This window comes from Pongo pygmaeus, chromosome 11, assembly GCF_028885625.2.
Source record: "Pongo pygmaeus isolate AG05252 chromosome 11, NHGRI_mPonPyg2-v2.0_pri, whole genome shotgun sequence".
NCBI classification, from domain to species: Eukaryota; Metazoa; Chordata; class Mammalia; order Primates; family Hominidae; genus Pongo; species Pongo pygmaeus.
In genome coordinates, this window is record NC_072384.2 from 97,148,003 (window position 1) to 97,164,946 (window position 16,944).

Genomic DNA, 16,944 nt, shown 5'->3' on the forward strand with positions numbered 1-16,944 from the left:
CTGCCCTCATGGAGCTCCCACTCCAACGACATGTTTGCTGAACTCAGCGTTAGCAAACAGGACCCACCAGCCTCCCGGCCCCTGCTCCCCTGCTCTGTGCCTCTTCTGTTAACAGCATCACCATTTACCTACCAGCTTCTTTCCCACCTCGCTCCTACTAGGTACTAAATCCTGCCAGGTTTACCTCTAATGAGCTCCCAAATCATGGACTCAGCTTTATGCCCTCATCCCAGCTGCTTCAAGCCTCTTTTGGTCTCTTATTGGCCTGCCTCCCTTAGACCCCTCCCCCTCAGCCCATTCACATGCTGCCACCACAAAGGTTCTCTGAAACACAGATCTGAGCATATCACTCCCCTGCTGTGACCATTCTCCATTGCTCAGAGGATTCCAAGCCCTCTGCCATCTGGCCCAACCTCCACTATCAGATTTACCTTCTACTATAGCCTGAGTTCCAGTTATACCTCACTGAGGCCCCCATTCACTCACTTCCTTGCCTCAGCCCACCCTCCTTGTCCTGGCCTGCTAAGTCCTTACTCATCCTTTAAGGACCAGCTCAACTGACATCTCTTCTTGGAAGATTTCCTCTATTCAAGCAGGCAGTTAGTTGCTTTCTCCTGCAAGTCAATGATGATATTGTACTGATCTGCTTTCTGCTTTGCCTCCTCCCCAGGCTGAGAACTCACTGAAATTCAGGATCATGCTGTCCATGTTGAACTACTCCAGACACTCCCCAGCCCCACTCAGCACTATGTCTGGCATGCAGGAGATACTCAAATAAACAGCTGTTCATTTTGGGTAACCCTCTTACATTAGGGGTAAAAGCCTTTTGCTTACCAGTAAGGATTCTTAATTCACTAGCAAGAATTTTTCTTTTTCTAGGCACAATAGGTAATAGATTAAATATGGTAATCACTCACTTCGCTTCTGGAAGCAACAGCCCGGTGCAGTGGAGTCAGCCACATGTTGTCCTTGGCATTTACACGAGCTCCTGGAACCAAATAGCACAAGTTAGAGGCATAATGGAGTCAAGGGAAGCCCTGCCAACGTTAAATCAAATGCTGTATCTTGCTCCCATTTGCCTGACATAACCACCACCTCTTTTCTTTGTATTAGTCATGTGCTGACAAGATTTGATCAAGGCTGAGGGGACCAGAAGAAATCTGCTTTACCTAAAAATCTGGGACTAGCCAGATATTTTGGTAAAAAGAAGTCAGTTTCCATGAGGCTTTTGGATAGATAGGACATCAGGCCAATAAATTGCTCACTACTTTCTCAAACTATGGGGTAGGCAGATAGGCTCAAGCATGAGCCAAAACCAGCTCACACTCAGAAGAGTGCCCATGCTCAGCTCTATGAAGCCATGCCATCATCATGGAACAGAAGCTCCCTGCAAGTGAATTCACAGGAAGCAGAGTTCACCCGCCTTCCATGACACCCTCGCCATTCTCCATGATCACCAGCCCACCAAGTCCATGTCTGAACAGCTAAGACATCTAATATAAGCTTCCTTTTAGGGGGCTCGGGGTTTTGATTAGTCTTCTGGTCAGAGATGGGATGTTTTATAAAAGGGCTACGAAAGGGGAGGAGGAGAAAATACGTGTATCTTTGTAGAAGCAGTAAGAGAAGTCAATTCTAGCCTTAGGATGACGAGGAAGGAAGCTCATGAGGACAGAGAGTGGAGAAACAAATCAAAGAAACTAGAAAGTAAGGCAGAGAAAAGGAAACACAGAGGTGGTGCCTCAGGACAAGGGCTGAGAAAGTGAGTCAAGGGGAAGCAGGAGCTGACTAATCTCCAAGAGGCTAAGGCCAGCTGATAGCTGGAAAATAGAAACTTTTTAAAAAGGCAGTGGACTTTCATGTGTAAACGTGAGCTAGAGGTTTAGTTTAAGGCACTGGCTAAACGTAAATAACAAATCATAGAACTTACACTATTTTCTTTAACTGAAGAAGAACAAATGCCATCAACAGCATTAATCACAGAAAACAAGAACATAATCCCTAAAACAAAGACAGCTGGAATGCCTCCCCTCCAACCTCCACTTTGATTTCATTGGTTTCAGATGGAGTCAGGTACAAGGGTTATCATACTATGCTGTCAAGGTTGAGAGCCACTGATGAATTGTTGCTTAATTTATCCAGGTTAAAATTATTTAAATCCTAATTCCACTAACACCAGCTTGCCTGAAGGAGTTCAAGCTCCTTACGTCAGTAAGGACCACAGTAAAATCAGTTTGGGTGTGCAAAAATCAATAGGCATCTCTGACCTCAGTAACAGGAAGCTGTAGGCTAAATGCTCTGGCATGAAATGAATGCGGTTTTGGAAGGACAGTGGGATTCATGGTCAGGAGATGTAGATTCGAGTTCTGATTTCAGCACCTGCTGGCCCAATGACCAAGAGCCACTAATCTGCACAGTGAGGCCAACAACAGTATTAATACTTCTCTACCCATTTCACCAGGTGCTAAGGAGAATTAAGTGAATAGGAAAGTGCTTTGTAAATTGCAAGGCACTAGAAAAACATTAGCGGTTCTTATTTTCAAATCACCTCCAATGTCTCATTCACCTCTAAATCTATGACTCAGATTTTCAAAGGAAGTGAAAGGCATGATCCTTGCCCTACAAAGGAAGAAGTCAAATAGGAAATTTAAGAACACAAAGAACCATCACCTACAGACTGTACAAATACATATCTTTTTAAGAGCAAGAGAGACTCAAGTGCTAGAGAATGCTAGGGAGAAGAAAATCCAGATGTGATTAAGAACAGCAAAATTGGTTAATTTTAGAACAAAATTACCACTACCAGAACCAAATTTTAGATTTCTTCTTCTAAATATTAGTTCCAACACAGTGTCACGTGATGGTCACAAAGTCTACCTTTCTGGTTTAGAAACACAGCATTTATCCCTTCAGATCTTCCAACACTCTGGATTCAAACATTTTTAAATTACCCGCCTTTACGTCAGGACTTTTCTTCCATCGTAAATAAATATATTTATGACCACATTGTGTGGCAGATTTGACCACACTGTGTTTCTGGCTAGTAAGCCGAGTGCACATTTATTTCTTATTTTGGGGCTGTTTCTTTGGCACCCATGTCACAAACATCACTCAGACCATAGGCAGTCCTAGAGAGCTGGAATTATTTTTATTATAGTCTTTGGCAGAGTAAATTTTGTGCTTTAAATTTTTTGTAAATTCAAAAAATGAATGCAAGTAGAAACTCAAATGTCAAGACACATATGGAAAGGTACTTCTCAAAATTCGTCAGGGAGAAGCAAATGAAAGCAGCATTAACATACCATTTCATATCCACCAAATAGGTAAAAATGATAAAGTGTGACAAGGCCAAGATTTGGCAAGGGTATGGAGCAACAGGAAAACTTAACATACAGCTGGCAAGAGTGTGAATTGGTACAACCTCCTTTGGGAAACAATGTGGCATTACCTAGTAAAATTGATGACATGCATGCCCAACCACCTAGCAATTCCACCCCAATCATATACCCTAGAGAAACTCTCACACATGTACATGAAGGTTCACCGCAACATGTTTATGTCAACAAGAAACTGGAATCCTAAATGTCAATCAAGAGGAAAATGGATAAAGACGTGGTATATCCGTACAATGGAATTCTACACTGTCATGGAAAGGAACAGACTGAAGTTCTGTATATATAAATAGATGTACTTTTAAAATCATAACACTGAATGAACAAATCAAGCTGCAGAATTATACCTATGGCATAATACCAGTTGTATTTCTATATGTTGTTTATGGATGCATAGATATAAAACAAAAGTCTAAAATATGGCTAAGGAGTATAAATACTAATTCTGGATAGTGATTGCGTCTAGGGAAAGAGGAATGTGAAAAGGAATGAAGTAAGAGTACCCATACAGCTGCAACTGTGTTTTCAATGTTTTATTTCCTTAAAAAAATATATATTTACATATATATATTTACATATATATATTTACATATATATAGCAAATATGGCAAAATATTAAGAGTTCTTAAAACTTAGTGGAAGGTATACGGATATTCACTATATTATTCTCCATAGTTTTCTGTATGTTTGAAATATTTTCTAACAAAATATTTTTAAGAAAGCTAGTGCATTTGAAGTTTTATGTTTCTTAATGAAAATAATGGGGGAAGGGGGACTAAGCTGCTTTTGTGTGTGTGTGTGTGAAACGGAGTCTTGCTCTGTCACCCAGGCTGGAGTGCAGTGGTGCGATCTCTGCCTCCCCAGTTCAAGCGATTCTCCCGCCTCAGCCTCCTGAGTAGCTGGGATTACAGGTACCTGCCATCATGCCCGGCTAATTTTTTTATTTTTTAGTAGAGACAGGGTTTTGCCATTTTGGCCAGGGTGGTCTTGAACTCCTGACCTCAGGTGATCTACCTGCCTCAGGTGCAAGTATTTGTTTAGGATAAATAATTTAAAATGGACTTTATGTGTCATAGATAATACACATTTTCAGTTTCAAAAGGTCCTGTAAAGCCTCTAAAGTGTGCTGGTTTACACCCTCAGAATGTATAAGATTGCTTGATTTCCCCACATCCTCATCAATACGATGTTATCAGGCATTAAAATACATTTTTTAAATTTTTTAGAAACAGGGTCTAACTCTGTCACTCAGGCTGAAGTGTAGTGGCATTATAGCTCACTGCAGCCTCAGACTCCTGGGCTCAAGCAATCCTCCTGCCTCAGCCTCAAGAGTAGCTAGGACTGCCAGCACAAGCCACCATGCCCAGCTAATTTTTAAAATTTTAAAATTTTTTTTGTAGAGATAGGGTGTTGCAATGTTTCTCAGGCTGGTCTCAAACTTCTGCCCTCAAGTGATCCTCCTATTTCAGCCTTCTAATGTTCTGGGATTACAGATGTGAGCCACCATGCCCAGCCAGACATTTTAAATATTGCAAATCTGAGTCAATAATACTGTATTATGCACTTAAACATTTGTTAAGAGGGTAGATCTCATGTTAAGTATTCTTACCACACACACATCCCAAAAAAACCCAAAATAACAAGAACAAAGGGACATGAGGAAACTTTTGGAGGTGACAGAGATGTCTATTACCTTGATTGTGGTGATAATTTCATGGGTGTTTGCATATGTCCAAACTCATCAAGTTGTAGACATTAAATATATGCAGCTTATTGTATATCAATTATACTTCAATAAAGCTGCTTTAAAAATAAATAGGCTGAGCGCGGTGGCTCATACCTGTAATCCCAGCACTTTTGGGAGGTTGAGGTGGGCAGAACACCTGAGGTCAGGAGTTTGAGACCAACCTGGCCAACATGGTGAAACCCTGTTTCCACTAAAGATACAAAAATTAGCTGGGCATGATGGCTGGCGCCTGTAATCCCAGCTACTCAAAAGGCTGAGGCAGGAGAATCACTTGAACCTGGGAGGTGGAGGTTGCAGTGAGCTGAGATCATGCCACTGCCCTCCAGCCTGGGCGACAGAGCAAGACTCTATCTCAAATACATACATACATACATACATACATACATACATACATACATACATACATACAAATCTGATTGAAAAAAATAGCATCTCTTTGTTTTAGTTTCTGGTCTAACAATAAGGTTAGACATCTTCTAATATGTTTGATTACTAGCCATTTATAATTCATTTTCTGAGAATTACTTGTTCATATTCTTTACATATTTCTCCCATTTTTCTGTTTTTTCTTATTTATATTTATACACTTTTATCATTATTATTATTATACCACATTCTGAAAATTTTTAGTTTTATGCAGATCCAAATTTGGCTTTCAATATTAAAACTCTTTCAAGGAGAAAAATGATCCCACGCATGCTGAACCTCATACAGTGACACACACCCGGGGTGTAACGACACCAGCATTGTTCGTGTGTAGCTTCAGAGTCCCTTGAGAAATTTCAAGGTGATTAGAAATGTAGGCAATGGCTTCTTTCAGTCAGTGTTTACGTCCTCCATTCCTCCACTTCTCTTTCTCATGGAGGTTGAATAGGCAGCTGCCAGGAAAACCTCCTCTCCCCCATAACAAAAATTATTATAACAGAAGCAGAGTTATCTGAATGGAGACGCAAGAAGCATTTCATCAGTGACATCTCTTGCTGCCGGCTTCCTCATCCTCTTCCTCTGAACACTTTCAAGAGTCTTGTTTACATGTCAGAGGGAGATGTCAGATGGTTTTGGCTATGAATTGAATATTTATAGCTGATTTTTTCTAAAGGAAGCTTCACATTATTTACCTGCCTGTCAGGCACCATTGTGCACCGAAGGACACAGTCTGCATGTCTAATGATTTAAAGGCAAATGCTTTTTTACCCAAGGACATGTTAAAGCTTAAACATGAAAATAAGCACTAGGGTATACTGATTCTTCAGAAACAAAGGCCCAATCCATCAGACATGATCTGTAATTACAAACTAAGGATGTTCTTCATCTTATCCCTGTTACCTCTTAATTTTATTTTCATAGAGATCAGGGGTGAAGTGAACTCTGGGCATCTTTTCCAGGGGCAATATTTCTGTTCTGTAAGCCATGTCATCTAGAAAGAAGTAGAATAAAGAAAACAGAAGTGGTGTGATAAGGGAGGACTGAGTGTGACTGAAAAATCTCACAAGCCAAAGAGAATTATTTCTTCCCAAGCTTAACTTAACTGAAGTTTGGCTTTTAATTGTTGAAGTAAACATGAAAGGTCATAAAAATATGATTATAATATAACGAAATCAGCTTGCTATTGATTTTTTTTTAACAAACCAAATCATACAGCACAGGAGCGCTTCAAAACAATTACCATAGAAGAGGGTATGATAATTCCATGAACATGGCAATTGCTCAAAACATTTAACAAACTCTCCTTGGAGTTGCCTTTATGGCCAATTTACACACCCATCAGAAAATGGCTTATTACTTTATAATTGCACCACATTTGTAGGCCAAAATCAGCATTGCCTGGTTTAATCACCCCTCTTTCACCAGATAAAAAATGTCAAATTCTTCCTCAAAGGATGAATATTTTTGTTATGCATAAGGAATCAAAAGAATGATGTGCCCCCAGCTCTGGAAATAATTTGCATTGAGAGTAAGAAGCACATTTTGAAAATTTTTGGAAATAATTTTGCAGGACTACCACTTGTTGGGTTGCATAAATTCTATGGCCAGATGTGGTGGCTCATGTCTGTAATCCCAGCACTTCAAGAGGCCAAGATGGGAGGATCACTTGAGGCCAGGAGTTCGAGACCAGCCTGATCAACCTAGCAAGATCCCATCTTAAAAAAAAAAAGTAAATTAAATTAAAATTTAAAAAATAAATTCTAATAAATTTTACTTAGTAGTTATGCCTCACAAACACTCCCGTATTAGAGAGTACTTCCAGTTTTCTTCTTTCAACCCAGAACCCTATAATCCTTACTTGTCCTCAAAGTTTTCTCTGTAGTATCTTTTTTTTTTTTTTTAAATGGAGTCTTACTCTGTCACCCAGGCTGGAGTACAGTGGTGCAATCTCAGCTCACTGCCACCTCCGCCTCCCAGGCTCAAGCGATTCTCCTGCCTCAGCCTCCTGAGTAGCTGGGATTACAGGCACCCGCTACCACGTTCAGCTAATTTTTGTAATTTTACTAGAGATGGGTTTCATCATGGTGGCCAGGCTGGTCTCAAACTCCTGACCTCAAGTGATCCTCCCACCTCAGCCTCCCAAAGTGTTGGGATTATAGGCTTGAGCCACCACACCTAGCCTTTGTAAGATATTTCTACTGTGGTCCTTTTTCTGTGCACTCTGCTTCCTATATCTCAACCCCAGTATCTTAACTCTTAGCCACTGATTGGTTCTCACTGATTTCTCTGACTTAATCCAGATTCGGCCAGTTCCCAAACAGAAGCTAGAGTCAGGAGGGAAATAAAGCCAGACCCTGGACTGGCAGTTGTTAAGAAAGTGAAATTTGCAAGGCCTGAATTCTTCGCCAAGACCTTGTCTTCCCTGTCTGCTCAGAGGCATTCAGGGTTCTATCCACCTGGCTAACAGGAGATAATGCCAGCAGGAATTTAGCAAGCTTGGGTTACACCATGCTCTGTAGGTTAATACAACAATGGAGAACACAGCTATAGTGGGCTGTTATGGCAAGGCCAAATTATTTGTCCAACATGGTAATCATTAGCACCTCATTCATTATTAAATTAGGAAACAGTTTGGTTGGATGCCCTAAAGGGTCAGCTGCCAGATACAAGCTCAGAGACAAAATCATCATGCTCTTGCAATATTAGGAACTTAATATATAAATTGAGTAAAGGACTTTTTGGGAAAATAAAAGTCATGTGAATTCCAAGAGCTTGCCTCAGCTTCCACAGGTAAATAAAATTGCTAAAAAAGAAAACTTTCCCAATGCTCCCCATGCCCTAAGTCTTCCTCGTTTGATGAGAGGGAGGAGGAAATTTTCCATAGCACATTGAACCAAAATTATGCTAAAGAGATTAAGAACTCAGAAATTCCAAGACCAAACAAGTGAATAGATTAAAATATATGCAACAGCTTCTCCCAGCTCTACTAAATCAGCCAGAGTTGAAGAGAGGCTGGTGGATTCTATGCCCATGTGAAGGTGATGTGAAACCATGTTTGTAAAACAATCACTGGCCCCAGATACAAGAAAAAAAAGGGATTGGGTTGACTTCATGCTGCAGAATTAAAATCTTCCCTTTCAGATGTAGAAACAACAACAACAACACAAAGTTGGCATATAAGACAAAGTTCTGAATTTGTACATTCATGAAACATTCCTCTGAGACTCTGAGAGGTCTATTAATACAACATTTAAGAGGTGGGTGGGCTGGGCATGGTGGCTCACACCTGTAATCCCAGCACTTTGGGAGGCCAAGGCAGGCGGATCACAAGGTCAGGAGATCGAGACTATCCTGGCTAACATGGGAAAACTCCGTCTCTACTAAAAATACAAAAAATTAGCCAGGCGTGGTGGCATGCGCCTGTGGTCCCAGCTACTCGGGAGGCTGAGGCAGGAGAATCGCTTGAACCCAAGAGGCGGAGGTTGCAGTGAGCCAAGATCACGCCACTGCACTCCAGCCTGGGCTACAGAGCAAGACTCCATCTCAAAAATAAATAAATAAAAAAATAAAATAAAATACAAAATAAAAAAGAGGCAGGTATAGCTGATGGGGACCAATAGACGTCATACCACAAAGTTCTTTATTTTATACCACCACTGATTCTGCCTACAATTTTCCACGGGCCAAATTGCAACTGCCAGGGCAACCAGCCAGGTGTGCACTGGCCCTTAGTCTGTGCCAACACCAAACAATACACATGTGTTTGGAACACGGCCCTGGGACATCTTTAGATTTGTTGGAAGAAAGGCCTATTCTCAAAAGCACAAGAAATGCCATGTGAAATCTAACCTAAGCTCCATGTGACCATCAGGAGCGTGGGGCACACGTGTTTTGAGGCACAGAACACTTGTTTCCTGGGGAAATCCACCTCAAGAACATGAACACAACAAAATAAGGGCCATGTTGCTTATGCATCACAGCACAATTCTTGTTTCTTGTCCACAGTGTTCACCACATCTGCTTGAATGCATGTCTCAGCTCCTACCTCTGCAGAGCTTACTTTAAGATGCTACAGTTCCCCTTTCCTTACTGCAAACAAAGGCGAAACCTTACTATAGGCCTTTTGACTAGTCTGTAGGCAGGGGCACTTCCTCTAGATGTTAATCTCCCAAACATGAAGGAGGAAGAAGAAAGACAGCTTGTCTGTGAATAATCTACAGTGAGACATCTGCACCTGCTCAATTCATTCCAGGATTTGTCTAGTAAACACTCAAGGGAGAAAGCACATAATGGTTTTGGAAACCTGTTTGGTGAGATATACTGAGCACACAGGTTTCCAAAAATTAAACCACTGGCATTTTTAAATCTGATGAAATATGTAAAATACATTGAAAAATAAAGACAATAGTATCACAAAGACCAGTATAAACACAAATCAGATTTAAATGTTTGCTATACTCCCTTCCAATTTTTTAAACATAAAATGTTTTACAGAGAGTTGTAGTAGTTCTTTTATAGCCTTCCCTGAAGACATTTTTTACTCAACCTGCCTACTTAGAGGTAACCACTATCCAGAAATCAATATGGTTCCTTGCCTTCCATGTTTTTACGCTTTCATCACATAGTCATAGTCATGTATCCATAAGTATAACAGTATTGTTTTGCAGCCCAACTTAAACATATATAAATATACAAACACATTTAGTTGGCATATAAATCTAGGGTGTGCATATATATATATGGCATACATACAGTGTGCATATATAATAGCATATATAGTGCATACATGCTATACATAGTGTTTATATAGCATGTATATATATAGCATATATAGTGTATACATGCTATACATAGTGTTTAGGATGTTTATGTAGTGTGTATATATACTCACTATACATAGTGTGTATAGGTGTATGTTCATATAGACTTTAAACTAGTTTTATTTCCTTTTTTATAATAAAAAAATCAAAATATATCCAAACGTACTGAATTCATCTACAATGCTGGGCCTGACTAGACAGCCAGGAATCAGACTTTCAAAGCAAGATAAAAATGTTACTGGAGAAGTCGTTTTTCAGTAAGAACAACTTCTTGCATTTTTCTTTGTGTAAAGACAAAATTGCCTATCACATAAACTTCCATGAACATAACAAAGGAATTTTGCTTGGGTTCACTGTAGTAGTCAATCAAGTAAATTGGCTATTTAAATTTTTATTTGCAATTGACTTTTGAGTGTAGCAGTTATTTACCTGACAAAATCAGGAGTTCAATGATCTCTGCATCTCCCAGAAATGCGGCCACGTGAAGAGGGGTTCGTTTCTCAGAATCCTGAAATACACGTCAAAGACATACAACAGGTCAGTGGCAGCTGGAGGTCCCTTTTGTAGACATAGTAAGACATGTCACTCAGTCTGTGGTAATGCATGTGGAAGAGTGTGAACACCAAACATTCGAGTAATTTCTGGTTATGCATTTTCTCTCAACATACCCTATAGTTACACATAACAAAGGATTCCATTTTCTGTGTCTGTGCTTGGTATTTGCCCACTTGCTCCTTTTACTGAAGCCCAGCTGAGGTCAAAGATGGACCATTATGCCCTGGATGATGAATTTCAACTTACAGTATTTCCAAACCTTCAGGATGGTTAAAAAAAAAAAAAAAACAAAACTAACCTACCATAGCAATATAGTTCAAAGCTTTCAATGACTTATTTTCTTTCTAAGGAAACATAGTGGAATGGTTCACAAGGACATTAAACATTAAACATTAAACATAACTGTGGTCATTTTCTCCTTTCTATGCTTGTTAATTGTTGTTTGGACCACTGCCGATTCATGAAATACTTACTGAATGCTTACTCTATGCCAGAAACCAAATTCTGGGGACAGAAGGATGATTACAACAGGCCTGGTCCCTGCCCTCATGAAACTCACATTCAAGTGGGAAGGCTGACAATAGTATACTAGACAATAGTATACTAGATACACATGAGATTACTTCAGATAAAACACGGTATGGGATTAAGTGATTCAGGAGATGGGAATAAGAGTGGTCAGTGAGGCCTTTCTGAGGATGCTGACATTAAGGCTGAGAGCTAAGGTTGATATTATCTCTGTTTTATAGATAAGAAGACTGTAGCTCAAATTTTAAAATTTCCTCAAGATTCCACAGGTATATAGCACAGTCAAGATCTGACCTTCACCCAGCAGACTTCAGTCTGTATCTTTGGCAAGACATTGAACAGATTGTGCTGAAAGGCAGCATGGTAACATGCAAGGGAAAAAAGCATTGCTTCCTCATCTGTAAATTGGCGATAATAAAATCTACCTTAGAGGACTGATAAGAGGACTAAAGATCATATAAGTAAATAAAGCCCTAGGCAAGCAGGAGATAAGTGCACAGCAGTGCTCCATACGAAGCCCATTATTGTCATTGGCATAGAGAGTTGTGTGATATCTTTTCTCCAGGACTGAAAACTTCCTGGAGTAAAGAACCGGCCTCACTCTTCTTTATCCCCATAGTAGCAGCATACTTGGTGCTCAGCATAAATTGGCTGAACTAACTAGTCTACATGTATGGTTTCTTCCACTAACTTCTATTGACTCCTCCATAGCAATGGTAACCAAAGCCCATCTGCTGTCTTAAGGTTTCTCCTAAAACTAGCATGTATGTTAGTTTCAAGTTTCTTGGATTCGCTGTTGATTTTAATCATTATTCCTTTCCTAATTTGATTACACAATACATCTAACAACCCTTGATTAGCCCAAGAATATTATTCCATTTTCTGACAATCCAGACCCTCTGCTCTTCCTCTGTCTCTCACAGATTATTGCTTTTAGGCATTTCATGACTCACTAATATCTAAAACAGATGGCAGGCAGGGGACACAACAAGAATTGATCTTCAAACCTGTCTATTTGTTAGAAAATCTGGTAAGTAGGTTCTATAAAGAATGCACTACCATTAAGTAGACAAAAAGGAGCTTGGATTCACTGGAAACTCATGTTGTCTATGTATGGCTGCAGGCAATTACTATGGAAAAGTGAAAATAGGGCAGTCACGCAACTATAAAATAATGGTATGCATTGGAAAATTCAGTACGATATATGACTACAATCAACCTTGTTATAGATATATCACCCTATCTTTGAAAATAAAGATTCAGTATTTGAAATCATGTTAGCTTATTTGAGAATCAAGTGTATTAATTTGTGCAATGAACTATATAAGCTGAGAACAGATTTTTACAAATGTTTTCTATTTCTATTGATAACCCTAGATGCATTTTCCATTTTAGCCTCATGTTCCCTTTGAATCCTCGCTATATCTACTTAAAATTTTCTACTGGGATTTTTGGATAAAAGCTATGTAATTACATGTTCTTTTGTGAACTGAATTGGTTTCAGGGTTTGGTTCAACAAATTAAACCCTGCCTAAGTGATTTAAACAGGGACTATTCCAACCCAAATTATGACTTCATTTGACCTGAAGCAAAGGCAACTCTATTTGAGATCTTGGCCTCAAATAAAAAGCTAAGAAAACTCCAACATCCCTCCCTACCTTGCAAATCTGGTTGGCCTGTCATGATATGACTGGTTTTGCTGATTCTGTGGCCCCTTTTATGACACAGCTTGTTCAAACCAAAGTTTCTATAACATAAAAAGGGTGTGTTGCATGAATACTGTAAAAATTCTTGATGATGAATCCCAGTGTTCCTGTTAATTTGTGCTTAAAGGTTTCTGGTAGTTTCCAGAACAACTATGCGAATTGATACTCTGCTTTAGTGACACGGCACAGACAGGTAACTGCAGAGAAAACTTGTATTCAGGCAGTACTCCTTTAGTTCTCCAAAGCAGCAGAATCATAGAAACAATCACAAGTGCTATTAAGACCTTAACCAACATAATAGTGCATTTCCACTATTGACCAAGGGTTGCTAACGTCTTCTCTTCTAACAAGGAACACCTGATCATGAGTCAAAGCGTGAATGACCGAGCCACAGTAATCACCATGCTGGATAGAGAGAAATCAGCCAGGAGGTAGCACTATGTCCTCTGCCTAGATAGAAGGCCACTCTACTTTGCCATGAGCTAAACTAATAGAGTAGGAGATGCAATAATAGAAGGAGGGCGAAGGTTCTGGAGAAAAGAGAATAGTAGTAATAATACTGGTTAAAATGGGTTCTAGCCCAATGACATCCTTAGGGTGTCTAGAAGAAGAAACAAATCTAGCTGGTTATTATGAAGTGCTTTTATTTTTATTTTTTCCAAATACCTGCCCAACTATTCTACTACTCCATCTCAAAACATTCCTATCAGGGGAGTCACACCTTTTACAACTGTGTTCTTAAGTCTCATTATTACCATTTAAAAGATAAAGAATCTGAGCCTAGGACAGTTTGTATGACTTAACCCAACACAGCAAACTGATGCCAAAGAATTAGGTGTCCTGGCTCCCAACCTGAAACTTTTTTCTTTATAAAAATGAAAGTGGGCTGGGCACGGTGGCTCACACCTGTAATCCCAGCACTTTGGGAGGCTGAGGTGGGTGGATCACAAGTTCAGGAGATTGAGACCATCCTGGCTAACAAGGTGAAACCCCATCTCTACTAAAAATACAAAAAATTAGCCGGGCATGGTGGTGGGCGCCTGTAGTCCCAGCTACTCGGGAGGCTGAGGCAGGAGAATGGCATGAACCCAGGAGGCGGAGCTTGCAGCGAGCCAAGATCGCGCCACTGCACTCCAGCCGGGGAGACAGAGCGAGCCTCCATCTCAAAAAAATAAATAAATAAAAATGAAAGCAAGAACATCTTAGAAGTTCGTATGATAGTCTAAAAACCTTTCTACTACGATCCCTAAGAAATCAGGAGGAAAATGTGACGAACATACAGTAAACATCATTTTAAATGAACTGAGAAGAAATTAAATAGAAAGGAGACAGAAATGGAGGGTAAATAGAGAACCAAAGCTGCAAGCACATGAACTTAGAGTGCAGGGATAGGTCAATACACCAGGGGCTTGGGGCTTAACACTTGCAGGCAGTGGGAGATAAGGCAGAGAACTAGAACTGCGACCTCCAAGCAAAGAAAGACCCTTGAAGTGGCCTTGAAGAAAGACTCCTGAGGTGAAATAGTGGACTTGGAAAAAAACAGTGACAAACACTCACGTAGGCAGATGGCAAAGGATGCCTTGTCCCGGGTTCTTGGTAGGGGAATAAAAATGTTTCCACTGAGCATTCACATCCCCAGAGTCTGCCCTCATGTGGTTTAGAGCTTTGAATTCACATTGCCTGTATAGTCTAGGAATTTACTTTTTTTTTTTAATCCAGGAACTTTCAAGTTGAAAATATGCAAAAAAAAAAAAAAAAAAGGGTTTTAGATCAATGATACCCCTAGGGTCCCTAGAAGAAGAAACAAAACCTAGCTGGATAGATATGCCCTCAATCCAGTCAACTTGGGACACCCACAGATTAAATCTCCATTGAAAATGAACTCACAAGCCTAAGCCATAAGACTCACGTGGAAATGTTCACCATAAGCAAGAGTCAGCAGACTGAAGAACCAGCAAGAATTTGAGATCACAGAAGAATGAGATGGAGAACAGGAATGACATTTAAAATAACTTAAGACACAAAGGACAAAGCATAAGGGGGAAAACCCCCACTATTTTTGAAAAACAAACAAAATTTGGAGGAAGAGATAATGAAGCAAGTATTATGGAAAGCAGTACCAAAACATGATGCTAGATAGCATCTAAAATTTTGGTCTAAGAGGGATCAAAACTCAAAGAATAAAAAAAGAAAGGGGAGGAGAAAGGAAAAATAAGCACAGGAACTTTGGGCTATGTTTTACAATCATTTATTCAGCCATATTATCTAGACATAGATATTTATTTAGAATCTATTATATGCCAGACATTGTGGTACACATTAGGGATACAAAATTTAAAATATCTAGCCCTCTCACCGTAAAGAAACTTGCAGTCCACTGATCAGTTTCTAAATGTAGGATATTAGAATAAAAACAATAGCAGGGAAGTGGCAAATAGTGATATCCATGATGTTAAATGATTTGTGAACGTATCAAATGCAATGAGACAAAAATATCTCGGTGAATACGTCCCCCAAACCCATCCATATCTGAACTGGCCTGGGCAGTAAGTCTTAACTGACAAGAAAAAAAAAAATCTCTTCTGAATTGGGAATTAAACACATCTTGCCTAGGACTCCCTAAAGGTCCTATTGGCTCCAGCTTCTCTGGGAATCTTGGAAGCCCTCAAGGGCCAGCCTTCTGGGTCAGTCAGAGAGCCTAGCCTCTATCTTACAGGCTGGCTCAGGGGTAGCTCCTGGATCAAAATTGGCATCCAGTACCAGGGCAGGACCAGAGCAGCATTAACCTATAGTGGCCGAGCTAAGTGCATTATTTGCATTCATTTCCATCTTTTGCCCAAGGGGACTCTCTGTGATGACCAATAGTTGAATAGTTACATAGGCCTTTATAACACCCATGAATATAAGTGGGGAAAATAACCCAAAAGCAGGTGCAGCAAGATTAACACACACTGAAATGGCTCATCAGCATAGTTTTTAAAGATTGTCCAAACATCACAAAAAGGAAGGTCTTTTTTCATCACCCAGTAGCTCTAATTCCACATAGTCCTTTGCAGACAGATTCAGATGCATGAGAAATGAGAAGACCCAGGTTCCTCCAGAAGGAAGGACGGTAAACCCTCCCATTCTACAAATAGCCAGATACACACAGCCAGCAGGGGTCTGAGCTAAATTTGCAGTAAGTCTCAGAGAGATCAGGCAGAGGAAGTTGAGTTGTCTGTTTACCAAAGAAGAAGCAGATAAAAGAAAATAGGGAACTTGAAGTATGTACATGCAAAGTGAGTTTGACATGGGCAGAGAGGCCATTCTGGTAGCTAAAAATACTGTGTAGACAGGCAGACTGAGGGGCACCCTACGCCTGTTTTGCAGATTAAGAATTCTTACATGCTTTGGAAATTCTCAGCTAGAAGTACATGATCTAATCTGCATTCTAAGTATCTGTCATACACCAAAACAAACATTCCACCCTATATATGAATATCTTACATACCAAGACAGAAAGATGGAACAATATTAAGAAAACAAGTCTATGAAATACAGAAGTTTGGGCTGGATATGGTGGCTCATGCATGCAATCCCAGCACTTTGGGAGGCTGAGGCAGGTGGATGGCTTAAGCCCAGGAAATTGAGACCAGGAGACCTCGTCTCTATTAAAAGTAATTTTTTAAAATTAGCTGGGCATGGTAGCATGTGCCTGTGGTCCCAGATACTTGGGAGGCTGAGGTAGGAGGATTGCTTGAGCCCAGAAGGTCAAGAGGTCAAGGCTGCGGTGA

The 16,944-nt window shown here is 40.0% G+C and overlaps 1 protein-coding gene across 8 annotated transcripts in view; it reads right to left on the bottom strand.

Annotated features, from left to right (window-relative positions):
- The window catches only part of ANKRD44 (ankyrin repeat domain 44), a 380,176-nt gene that overhangs the window by 143,587 nt on the left and 219,645 nt on the right, over positions 1-16,944 (bottom strand). For all 8 annotated transcript variants that reach the window (XM_063647786.1, XM_063647782.1, XM_054479048.2 and 5 more), the window contains exons 3-4: positions 10,812-10,890; positions 918-988 (exon numbers count right to left, since the gene is read on the bottom strand). In XM_063647786.1, coding sequence (XP_063503856.1) covers positions 918-988; positions 10,812-10,890 — 150 coding nt within the window. The remainder of the gene's footprint in view (positions 1-917; positions 989-10,811; positions 10,891-16,944) is intronic.